General features: G+C 32.7%; 1 protein-coding gene across 3 annotated transcripts in view; it reads right to left on the reverse strand.

Annotated features, from left to right (window-relative positions):
• The window catches only part of Pgr (progesterone receptor), a 150,118-nt gene that overhangs the window by 70,096 nt on the left and 66,879 nt on the right, over window positions 1-13,143 (reverse strand). For 2 of the 3 annotated variants that reach the window (XM_071616643.1, XM_071616642.1), the window contains exon 7: window positions 9,682-9,839. In XM_071616643.1, the coding sequence (XP_071472744.1) occupies window positions 9,682-9,839 (158 nt within the window). Of the gene's footprint in view, window positions 1-5,269; window positions 7,024-9,681; window positions 9,840-13,143 lie in introns of those variants that run through there. The other variant, XM_027930626.2, reaches the window with a different exon arrangement.

The raw sequence follows: 13,143 nt of genomic DNA on the forward strand, positions 1-13,143 counted from the left end.
CACTTAGAATAATTTAGGTTTGGTAAGTTGGATACATTTGGAGTTGATACATTAAGAGCAATTTTAATAGATAATAAAAACAAGCAATAGTGTAGGTTCTGAAAACTATCTACAATGTTATTTAAATATGTTACTTATATCTGTCTAAATATAGATCATGAGCTGATATCACTGTAGTACAGCATGTATTTTCTTTAGAAAGCTGTAAATTTTCTCTAGAGTAATAGGTGTAGGATGCTTTCCTAGTTGCCTAATTCACATTTTTCCTAAGATGCTTTGTCAGTTAAAGCTTTCAGCCACCTTAAAAATAATGCTCTCCTCTTTTCTCTCTGAGTGGTAAGAAAGCAAACAAACCTGTGTTTAACAATAAGGTCAGCATGACATAAAGCAATGAGAGCTAGTAAATTGAAAATGAGGTTGACATTCTGGAACTAATCCAGTAAGAGTTTTCCAAACTCCACAGCTGCATGAAGCTTGGACAAGCCTGGCGCAGCCTCCAGGCATGTGCCCAGGGCTGGGTCTTGCAATGAGGTCAACTGCAGGAGGGAGCAGATCTCCTCATGTTTTTCGTCCCTTAGCAGCAGTTGCTGCTATAAACTGCTGCTGTTTAACTTGTCACCATGCCCTTCTGCCAAATTCTTAAATCTTCTCCAGTGATAGGATAGATTATTAAAAGAAACTACTCTTGGCTTTTTATTTTCAACTTTTAAGGCCACATTGCTTTAGGCCTAACTCTGGTAGTATATGTTCTATTAGCCCAGGTAACTAGTAGTTGGTAGAACCTGTTTCCTGAGTTTGAACAAGGATATGATCCAACCTAAATGCAATTATTTAAGCCCAGTGCAGCTTGGATTCATATTATAGCATGCAGATCAGTCCAGGTTGGACTATCTTCCATAGTGTGGGTGAGCAGTCGGTTGCCATACTGCATGTTGTTCAGTTGGGAGTTTTATGACCTGGAAGCATGGAATAATGCTACATTAAATAGATGGCAGATGCTAGGTAGAGATAAAGATCGTCCTTTTTGTCCAACCTTGAATAAGGAAAACAGTGAAATCATAGTGCCCAGATGATATTCTTAATTAAAATAATTTCATGGCTCAGTCTAGTGAGGGTAAGCCATTTAGGACTTGGCAAACTCGAGCTAGAATATCTGGCTATGTACTTCCTTTAAAACTAGAGATGTGGAAATGTTTCACATCCAATGGCTACTTAAAAGGCACATTTTGGGAAAAAGAGTCATTCTCTTGGCTCTTTCACTTTATAATTGGGGACATGTTTAGTGAGTTATTGGATACCAAGAGAAGATATCTTTAAATCTGAGGGGGAAAAAAAGTACTTTTCAAGAGTTGAGGTCTTTTTTGACACAGGCTCTGGAGTTTTAAAAATATTTAAAAGGATTCATACTCTAGCCTGAAAACTTATGCTTAAATGTTAAGTATAGATCAGAGAAATTGGGTATTCACAGCAAAATCTAAAAATGTAATAGCTGTCTTGGCAAAGGATACAAGATATCAATCAAAAGACATATGAAGATCTCTTATCATAATGTTACTTCTTCAGGATAGAAATGTTAATTTTGGAATTGATGACTTTCTCCCAGCTTCAAGACCCCATTGTTCCCTTTAGTAGAATTACTGCCATAGTAAAAATAACTCAAGCATGTCGTACATAGCACAAATTTTTGAAGGGCCTATGTTCTAGTTAAGTTCTTAATATTTGAAAAATAAAATCACTTAATGTGAATTGAGTAATAAAGGATCACACATCAACTGTTCCCTGGGTCTATTCGTTGAGTGAATGTTACAAGTGATTTGAAAATGTCAAAACGGAACCCAAATTAAAAATAAACAGTATATCTTTTCAGGGAAAGAAATCAATTTAATACTTCTAGCCCTAATTTCAAATTGAATCAATCAAATCTATCATAGTACATAGTGATAGAAATGAAGCAACTGGATTTTCTAGATTTCTGGTCTCATTAGAAAATACAACTGATTAGTTTGAAAAAAATTATAGCCAGAATCATGGCTTTATGAAAATACAATTATGGCACTTACTGTTGGTTTCTGAACACTTGTTTACTTTTTTTGTTTGTTTCCATTTTTATTAATTGCAAAATAGTTGGAAGAGATTTAATAAGAGAGATTACATGACAGGCTCCACTCATCCAGCTCAGAAGGATTGGAGAAGTGGGACACAGCCCCAGGTCCCATCATTAAATACATCACTGTATTGTGGATAATTTAAAAAGTCATAGATCAGCAGGACACAGCTATTGAAAAGTTATGATTTGTGAAGAAAGCACATTATCTATTATATTAGCATGTCATCCGTCTAACAATAAATTATTTTCATATTAAATGTAAAAAAAGCCTAGTATTGGCTAATCAAAAAGTGCTATATCTTTAAACATTAAAAAATTGTCACATCACAATTGATATTGGAAGTATAATTGCTTCAGATTCAAATGACTTTTCAAACTTTCATAAAGGGAAATATTTTAATTAACCCAACAATCTATTTCATCAACCATGAAGTGTTTCCTGATATATGTCTTAGGATTTAATTTTACTTTAGAGCTACCCAAAAGAACATGACCTGAAAAATTAAGATAAAGGTTATGATAACTATATAGTAATGATGACATTAGTAGTAGGGATTTGTATAGTAAAAGATTTAGAGACTAGATATCTTCCATTTGGTAATGTCATGTTCTCTTTGGAATGTTTGTTTTTCTTTCCTTTCAAAACTTAGCCTTAAATCCTAATGTTTAGACAACTACTTTGTGGACTGGGATCAACATCAAAATATCAAACATTCTTATGAGGCTGCAAAACAAACTATCACAATAAATCCCAACCTTGTGGCCAACACATTTTACTTCTTCATAGTTGAATGAAACCAGGAAATTTAAAAATTATCTTAGAAATTAAACCTGTCCCATTGAAAAAGGATTTGTACTATCAGATTTTTTTTAATCCAAAGTAACAAGAATTGGATAATAAAATTATCACACATCAACCAGTACCTTGGGTCCATTAGTAAAAACGCTAATGACATTTTGATTGTTGACATACCTAAACACATTTACTTATGTCACACAATTGGTAGACTTCCCTTAACTAATATATGGCCTATATTAAAAATATTTCCATTTGGATGACGTTTGTGCAGGAAAATACTGAAAGATTTTTCAGTAAATGAACATATTTATTTAATACAAGTCGCACTTTACAAAATTGAGGGGTTAAGATTTTATTTATTTATTTATTGAACCCAAAGGAGCTTAACTACTGAGCCACATCCCCAGTTCTTTTTATTTTTTTTCTTTTGAGACAGAGTCTCACTAAGTTGCTGAGGCTGACATTGATCTTGCAATCCTCCTGCCTCGGCCTCCCCAGCCTCTGGGATTATACACATGTGCTATCATGTCTTGCAGGATTTATTTTAAATGAGGCATCTTTGTCTGTATTTGTCCCAGCAAAAATATATGTAAATATAATTTCACTCATTAAATCTCATGAAAGAAAAATACAACAAATTTGATTGTCCACTATTCATCAGACACTGACTTATACCTACAACTGTACTATAACTTTGTTTTTGAGTTATAGTCTTTCTTCAGCTCCAAATTCTTATAAAGCTTATTAACACATTTTCTTATGCTTGGAGTAGGTACCCAATAAATATTTGTTGAATGAATTCCTAAATAAGGACAATTTTAATTTTTGAGCTTGCAATACAACATAATTTAGGGCTAATTAAATATAAAAAACAATTGCAATTGTGAAACTTTTCTTAGGGAAGAAAATAATATTCCATTCATTCAATTTTAAAATTAGAAGAGCAAACAAAAGTATTGTTCTTAAGATATACAGAATGCACTTCTTCTGTTATAGTCAATAAAGAACAAGATCTGAAAAAACTAGGAAAAAGGTAGCAAATTTAAAAATGATGAAAAGAAATGAAGATGGAAACATCATGAGAACAGATGTGAGAAAGTGATGACGTCATGAGTACAAAGCCATTCAGCAATGTAACCAAAGAATAATAGAGATCCATGGTGGCATGGAAGACAAAGCATGTCACTTAACTCTCAAGTCAACAAGCCCTACTGCCCCACCTCAAAGTGCCTCCCAGACTTGCACAAGAGTCAGCACCATAGAACAACATACTACTGTAACTCTGAGGTACACAAAATGGTAGTGAACTCTTAAGAGCATTTAAATCACTCTGAAAGACTCAAGACAACTTTATAGAAATGATATTTGACTGAGTTTTGAAAGGTTAATAAATCATGGAATTGTTGCACAAAGAGGGAAATCTGGGCAAAACAAAACAAACAAACAAAAAAAAACACTCCCCAAAACAAAAACAAACACAAAAAAAACCCTGTTGGTAACAGACTGGCATGGCTGGAACACAAGATGAATGTATCAAATTGACTAATTAAAATATAATTGTTGAGGATGGAGTCCAGTTTTTTTTAAGGTAATGGTATAGTTTTAAAGGCTCACTTGAAATTTTTAATGGGCATCTCTGAGTGCTAAGTAATTGAAAGTCAGTGAACATTTTTAAATGAGGAAATGGAATAATTAGATCTGTTTTAGGAAGATACATTTGGCTTGAGAGTGGAGAGAGGATATATGTATGTGTATGAAGACCAGGAAGAATCAAATATCAGTTAAGCGTATAATGTATTACACATAAATTCCAGAAAAAGACAAGTATTCCTTATATTGTAAGGAAGAGGCCATTTTGCATAGGCTATTTTGTTGAGGCTATTTGGAATTCTTGGGTTAAACTCTCATTGACAGTTATAATCAAAAGTTATTAATGTGTATATTACCTATTTTATTTACCACATAGATCTAATGAACCCAAGCCAAGAAATTATTTTAATCTCTATTTTAAATGCCCATAAGAATTCATTATTTGTAAAAACTATTTATAACTAATTCTTTTTTTACTTTGAAAGATTTATTGTTAAAAAAAGCTATGGTAACATAATTATGCCAATTTTTAATCAAAATCATTTTAATCAAATGAAATAATTTTGTTTTAAAGGTCATGTTAGTATTAAGAATATTCTTATGTTATTGTCCCTTGGTAAACTGTATTTATCAGTTGAAGAAATGGGATAATTAAAATGCATTCAGAAATCAGAAACTTACATATAGAAATTTTTTCTATATTTTTAAAGTTTAATATTCACATTAGCAATTATTAATTTACACAAGAAGATAGGTTTTATTTGTAAGACAGCAATATTTTCACTTTTGAAGAAACTTAGGAAAAAAATATGAGTTGTTAAAAATTTTGCACATACATATATATGCCTAAAATTGATATAAATTACTTTATAAAAGGAAATAATTGATTTTGATTGCATTTCACCAGCAGTAGGAACTTGGTATATGTACACATTCTATGTGCCAGATAGGTCTAATGAACAGCTGGTACATATACCAAGTACCAAATATATATATATGTATATATATACACATATATATATATGTGTGTGTATATACATATATATGTATATATTTTCTTTTATATATTTTTCTTTTGTAAAAAAAGTATCTCCAGTGATTCACCACAGACAAAATTACTCTTGTTTGTCTTCCAAAGGAATATTTTCAATTCAAGTAACAATGTGAATTGTGTGCTTTCTAGTTATTGTAATTGGGTGTACTGTTTTAAGCCATTATCTAGTAATTCCTGAAGCAGCTCTCTTAGAATTGGGTCAGAAGCTCTCAACCTGAGATTCATCTATTTCCTGAAGTATCCTTTAGATTTGGATCAGAGGCACTCACAAAATTTTTCAACCTGAGAATCATCTATTATATTTCACTGAAAAACACCATCCTCAAATGTTTGAATAATGGAGGGAAGGAAAAAAATATATATATATATTTATCCCTTTCTTCCTTTAAGCTTCTTTCCTCCTTTTCTCCTTCCCTTCCTTCTATCTCTGGTTTGAGAAGATGTTAATAAGAAACTCTGGCCAAAAGAAGCATTTGGCAGGAAAGATATTCTTACATTTTACTTTTAAAGATCAGGAAATTGAAAATCAGTAAGATCGAGTGACTTTCTGCATGTCACCAATGATAAGGAATGGAATTAGGTCACAAAATTCTTCTGACCTCTATTTTCTAATTGCAATATTTTATTTGAGGACAATTCCCTCCCCCAAAATATTTAATAAAAAGCCAACAAAAGCTCCAATACTGTTACTACAGCAGGGCTACTTATTAATTTCTTTACTAGAGATCCGTATTTCTGGCCTGGACAATGATCTTAACATGTGAGTTGTTTTGCCTACTTTGAGAAACATCAATCCATTTTTGGTTTTATACTCCATTTCTATATTTTTTCCATTAAAAAATTTTTGAAAATCTAGTTAAGATTATAAATTTTTTGTTTAAAGTTTGCCTGCCATTTAAAGATTCATTTCTCTAAACATAACTAGGAAGGTAAAGTGAGTTATCCATAAGTAGTATATATAATAGACTTTTATTATTACATGTGAATTTTTTTTCTAAAGTAGAAGATTTGTTTGATGCAAAAGTTAAAAAGTCTCACCTAAATGGTATGAAATAATATGGATAAGACATAATTTACTTCAACAATCTTTCAGTCTTAAAAACTCTAAAAGAAACTATGGGTACACAAGACACTTTTAAAATTTGAATGATGCTTAACAAAGGAAAGTTAGAATCTCACATTTTTTTTCATAAATTTACACAATATGATATGTTATAAATGTAAGGCGTTCAGAAGAATAGAAAAACCAAAGACCTCATAACCCTAACCAAAACAATGACATACCACAGATTTAATTTTTTGAAAGAAAACTGACATTCACTTTTTATGAAAGAGAAGAGGTTTCACCATCCCTGCCAAGATCTTGGGTAACTGTGCAGCAATAACTTCAGACATCATTTCTGGAAATTCAACACTCAGTGCCCGGGACTGGATAAATGTGTTCAAGCAGTATAGATGAAGTTGTTTGACAAGCTGTCAGTTTAACAAATGGGTAGGAAATGTAAAAAAATAAATAAATAAGTAGATTTGTATGCTATGCAAACATAACATATTCCTAACAATAGAAATACTTGTCAAGACTTTCTTCCTTCCAAACTGAAAATAATTCCCATCACTGTCTAGAATGCGCAAGTATCATATACTCATGATGCGACATTCTAATACTAAGGAAAGATTTAAAGGAATGACATTTATCCATGTTTCCACAAAATAACCAAAGTGAACATTTCAGCTTCAAAACAGTTTCAAGTTTTTTCCTCATATATATATGCATACATAAGCCTATTGACAATATTACACATACATTTTTAACTGAATTTATGACATAAATTCTATTTGTCAATCTGGCTTTTTCACATAATTATATGTTGATGTCTTTATATCAATAACTCAACATTTTAATCAAATTTTAATTTTTATTAAAGTAATTCATGTATGTGATTTTGAAAGTTAAAAAGAACTTCAAGGTTTATAACAAAAACAGCAGTAGCAGCAGCAACAAAATTCCTCAGTTCCCTGATGCACTTCTTATTTCAGTTCCCCAGACACAACTAACTTTCTTTATTTTTAAAATCTGTGTCTTTTGACATTTATATCTGTATCTCAAATAAACATTTTCTTTTCATTCTGACATTATTGAGGTCGTGCTATGAAAATTGAGGATTTAGTTCTCTTATACTACATACTCTGCTCCTCAACCATATTTTCTCTTCTCCCCATTCTCTGCATACATTTCAATATTTGGCTAAATCAGTTTCCAGCAATTATATTACAAAGATTTGTATTGTTTCCCTTCTGGATTACATTTCCTTCTTTACATGACTTGTTTTTAAGTTGTAAGAGCTAATCCCCTAGTATTCTTGTTTGCTTTGTTTCTTCATATTGGTACAAAGCCATAGTTAAATTTTCTTGATAGCAATGAAAAAATTCACCTTGCTATGGTTATGCCTACCGGCGGTCTCCCAATAATGATTCCTGAAGCTGGTATCCCAGAACACTTTGTCTTGCTGTTCCAATCTAGACTGCTCTGTACAATTACTAGGGCATCTTTGGCATCACTCTTGGTTTGGATCCTGTACTTCTTTGGCTTATTGTTTTGCTGTGACACATTCTGTGGTAGTTCTCAGGACAGGTTATATTTGACATAAACTCTGAGACTGCATGAGTAGAAATACTACTTTTATATTATCATTGCCTCGTTTGGTGAATTGGCTTGAAATCTAATTCTTTAATAATTTTTCTTTTCCATCAAAATTCTAGAGGCATTGCTCATGCATCGTTCCATCTTCTGGCTTCCAGTGTTGCTTTTGAGAAGTCCAATGTCATTCTTAATGTGGAGAATTTGTTTGTGACTTTTTCTTTTGATCTCTAGTATATTTAGGATAGTCTCCTCATTTCTGATATTCTGAATTCACATTTTATAATAATGTACCCTTGTTCAAGTATGCAATACCTGTACACCATGCCCATAGAGTTTAAAGCTCATATTCTGCAGTTCCAGTAACTTTGATTATTATGTAATTTCCTCTTTTGATTTTTCTCTTATCTGTCTTCTGGAAATTCCTATTAATTGGGGGTGGAAATCCCTAGATTAATTCCTTAAATTTGCTCTCTCTCCTAATTTTTCTTGAATTAATTTTTAAATTATTTTCTGAGAGTTTATATTTTATCCCTCTTGTTGAATTTTTAATTTCTTCTCTATATTTAATCATCCAAAAGCATTTTTCTTGCTTAATGTTCATTTTTTAAATTCTCCTTTCTTAGACAAAATATCATTCTTATTTCTCTGAGGGGCTTAAAAGTGTTCTTTTGTTGTCTGTACTGATGTTTGTTCCTTCAAGCTGCTTTTTTCCTGCTTATTTCGTTGTCTGCTTTGCATTTTAGAGGCTTCACTTGAATAGCTCACACTCTTGGCAATCTATTCATATTCAGAAGTAAGGACTCAAAAGTTGACCTGGTGAGTAGATAGCCTTTTTTATGGCTTAACTGTCATTGTAATGTGGTTTCTGAGCATTGCAGCAATAAAAACTTCTATTCGATATGTCTTGACTAACCACATATGTTTTGTTTTAATAATCCAGTTCTGGTGTTGGACATTTTTGGGTTGTTCATCACAGCAGAGAAAAAAAAATCCAGAAATAATTTAAAAACTTAAATTCTTGCCTAATTATGTCTTTAAGATAAATTCTGAAAAATAAAACCTTGAAAAGCATGCAAATTTTAGCTCTTGCTATATAGTGCCTGATTTCCCAACAGCCACGTTATTTAGAATTCCACATCAATGGTAGATTATTATTTTCTACATCCATACTTTTGCTTTTATTACCTATATAAAAAAACTTTGCTAGTTTTAAGCAAAATATTTTAGAACATATTCTGGGAAATGTATCCTAATTCCTACCAGCCATTAAATTACTCTTAGGTTATATAAATACTAATAAAGTGATCTACACTGAAAATGAAAAAAAAGCCCAATATAAATTCAGAACAGTATGATATCAGAACTCTTTAAACCAGGAGCACAAATACAAATTTGATGAAAACATATCAAGTAAAATTTAGATTTAACATTTAAAAAGTTAGATAAATCTAGAGAACAAGTACTGATATCCTGGGGAGCAAAATACTTACATCATGCAAGCTATCCAGAAGTTTTGTAAGTTGATAGAAACGCTGTGAACTAGAGACAACTCCTTTCTGCCTCAAACCAATTGCTTTGATGAGCTCTCTAATGTAGCTTGATCTCATGTCTTCAAACTGGCTTTGGCTTCTTAGTCCTTCCAAAGGAACTGTAGGAAGATAATTACAAGTGGCAGTTATGTTAAAAAGATAACACTAACAACTTATACATTTCTGAGCTAGATGATTTCTTTTATATGTAATCCTAATAAAACTACCTCAAGTAGGGAAAAGACAGTGGTATGGATAACATCAGTATATGGAAACTTCTAATTCTGAAAGAATATAAGACCAACTAGGCATATTAAAGAACATTTCAACTTACCTGTTTCAGACCTGTATTATGAATTTAACTTAGTCAGCATTTACTCAGAAAAGCACCAGAATTTATTCTATCATCCTACCTCAAATACATGGTTTGATTTGGTTTATAAATGTACTCTGGTTCTTTTTTTTTTTTAACAAATGATTGGGTTTCTTTTTAATTTCTTCTTCATGCAAATCTCAAATATTTTTCATTAAGATTATTCCCAGATAAGTTGTCTTTTTCTGTTTTTGTCATTTTAACATTGCTTTACTAAATTTTCTAATGCCTATCTGCTGATATAGGGAGAAAGCTATTAACATTTGAATATTACTCTTAGATGCAGGCACCTAGTTGTAGTCTATTTTTAATTCAAGCAATTTTTGGTGGATAATCTTGATTTTCTTGGTATTCAAAAATATAACATCCAAATATTTCATTTTCATTTCCAATAGTTGTAGCTCTCATTTCTGCCTCACAATTCACTGCATTGTTTCAACATTTATGGAACAATATTAAATACTGAGTGTGAAAACTGTTGTTCACATTTTAGTCTTGATTTAATGAAAATGCCAATTATTCTCCTTACAATATCAACTAATAACTTGGATATTTATCTCTGAAATCTGTAATTCCTGTATGCAGATCTTAGGCATAACTACTAGTTCTTGTATTTTCACTTCATTATCAATTCCACCATTGTTTTCTCATAAATCTTTTAGGTCCTTCTGCTATCACTGATCTAAGACACCCTGGTTGATTTCTCTAGCAATTATACCACCAGTGAAGGGTTATGGAAAATAATATTCCTATAAGACAGCCCCAGGGAAAAATTTATCTCATCTCCAGAGGACATAGGGACATTAGCCAAACATTAAACCTCTCTCAGTGAATCTTTTCCCAGTAACAATGGGCCCTCAGGGAAGGAAAGCAAACTTTCATCCCTTCCCAGGTTTATCTCCAGCCATCTGCATCAAAAGCAAACATTCATCCCTTCCTAACCACTATGGGTCCTGAAGGGAGGAGGTTGATACTGAAACTGAAATGCGGGGCCCTGGACTTTTACCCTTTCGCCATTGCCCATGAGTCCTGGAAGGAGGAAAATCCAAGAAATAGGGAAGCTCTGGGTAACAGCGGGTCCCGGAGGAAGAAGTGAACGCTGAGTTTCTGAACTTTGCCCAGTGACGATGAGTTTCAGACTTTTTACAACTTTTTACCTGACTGCCAAAAGGACACATTCTGTTTCAGTCTCCAATGATAAATTCACCCTCATTGTGAACTATAAAACTCAGACTCCTTCTGTAACTGGTGTGCCATTTTTGTACCCAGAAAATGAGCCCTCCTGTGCCTGACTGATTGACTCTGCTGTGGAATACAAGAAAGCTTGCTGATCCATTTGAGGTCTGCTTCTGTCCCAGTTATTTGTGTTTTCATAATGGTACCTAAACCATGTTGGTTATTTTTGTTTACAACCAGTACCAATTTCCTCCTTGCTTCTTTTTTTTTCCTTTAGGTATACTTTTCCTACAAACAAATGTTCAACTTTAAGTGTGCCATCTGCTTTTCCTGTGGCTATATCCATTACTGAAGGAAAAATAACAAAATCTCTTAATTTATGTTACTATACATCCATGATCTTGACCCTTAATAATATTTTTATTAAGAAATTATCTTGGTTTAAAGGTAAATGTGTATGCTCAGCAAGAAGGAAAACACTTTTTAAAAACTACTATTTATCTTTTGCATCCCAATCAGACCTTGAAGTCCCCTCTTCTAGTCACACATACAAGCCAAAGGGTAACCAAGAAGTTAATTATTCAACTTTGAGTTTCCAAATGCTCAGATTCTGAATATAAACAGGTCTCTGGACAGGTGACAGCAATATGAAGTTTTTGCTCAAGTGAAAACTCCTGTATGACATGTATATGTAAATAGTATGTGTTCATCTATAAACTCTTCTTTCAAGTTTCTTCATATTACTGTTTTTTTTTTTCAAACTTGGACACATACTTTAAGGTTTCCAAACAATCCTGTATCTCCCTCACTCTTGAATATGAATATAAACCATTATTCTTGATATTTTCTTGGTAAATCCTCTTACTAAGATTAAGTGTAGTTTTGTGGGGAACAATAGTAAATATATGCATTTTAATCAGTCATATGTTCCTGGAGATCTGTATTTTAATTTTTAGAGGCAAATAGGAGGTTAAACTTTTAAAACATCATATCATTGAAACTTTTTCATTGACACTTTTACCACTGGATTTAATTTTACAAAGTTATTTCCTATCTGATATTTGAAAATAATTTATATTTCTTCTAGTTTGTTTTCCCTCATATGTTTATAATTCTTATCTATTTATCCTCCTAGATTCAAAGATGGATTTTCAATAATTTTGCCAATTTATTCTCCCAGCCAATTGATATTTGTGCCACCAGAAGGAAGTCACTGCAAAAATGCTGCTGAGAAAGACACTTGGTGCAGCTCAACCCAAGGCCTTAGCTCCCTGTGGTTCTCTTCCAATCACTTCCAATAAGGAAGCATAGATTTGTACATTTGAGAGTTGGACTTCCCTGTGCAACAGCTCTTTTACCATTATTTTTTTTTTAATTTTTCCTACCCACACCCCCTTGGGAATCTACTGAGGTAGAGGCCAATGTATTCTTTGTGTATGAGAAAAAATGAAGTTGATATTTGCCCTTTCTTTGGTGACCAATACTCGGTTTCATGCCATTCCTTCTGGCTCCAGGGCATCCAGCCAGGCAGCATGTCCCAGCTTTTGCTGCAGGCAGGTGGACCATGGAATGCAGGTGGAAATGGTGCATAACACTTTCAAATCATGCCTCCACATTTGCTCACTCAGTTCTCATTTCTAGTCAGAAGCAATGGTGCACTCCAAGCCACAGAAAGGTGGAGCCGCTTGATGGAAGGAGCATGGGTTTTTCTGTTTACCCCACTGGACTGTGTGTGTGTGAATGACAAAACACAGTGTGAATGTACTAAGCTGCTGAATTTCATATCTATTTGTTGCAATGGTTAGTCTATCTGGATATAAGGAGAATAGTTACATACAAAATAGATTTTTTGTGTATTTTATATATAGTAAATA

This window comes from Marmota flaviventris, chromosome 9 (genome assembly GCF_047511675.1).
Source record: "Marmota flaviventris isolate mMarFla1 chromosome 9, mMarFla1.hap1, whole genome shotgun sequence".
NCBI lineage: Eukaryota > Metazoa > Chordata > Mammalia > Rodentia > Sciuridae > Marmota > Marmota flaviventris.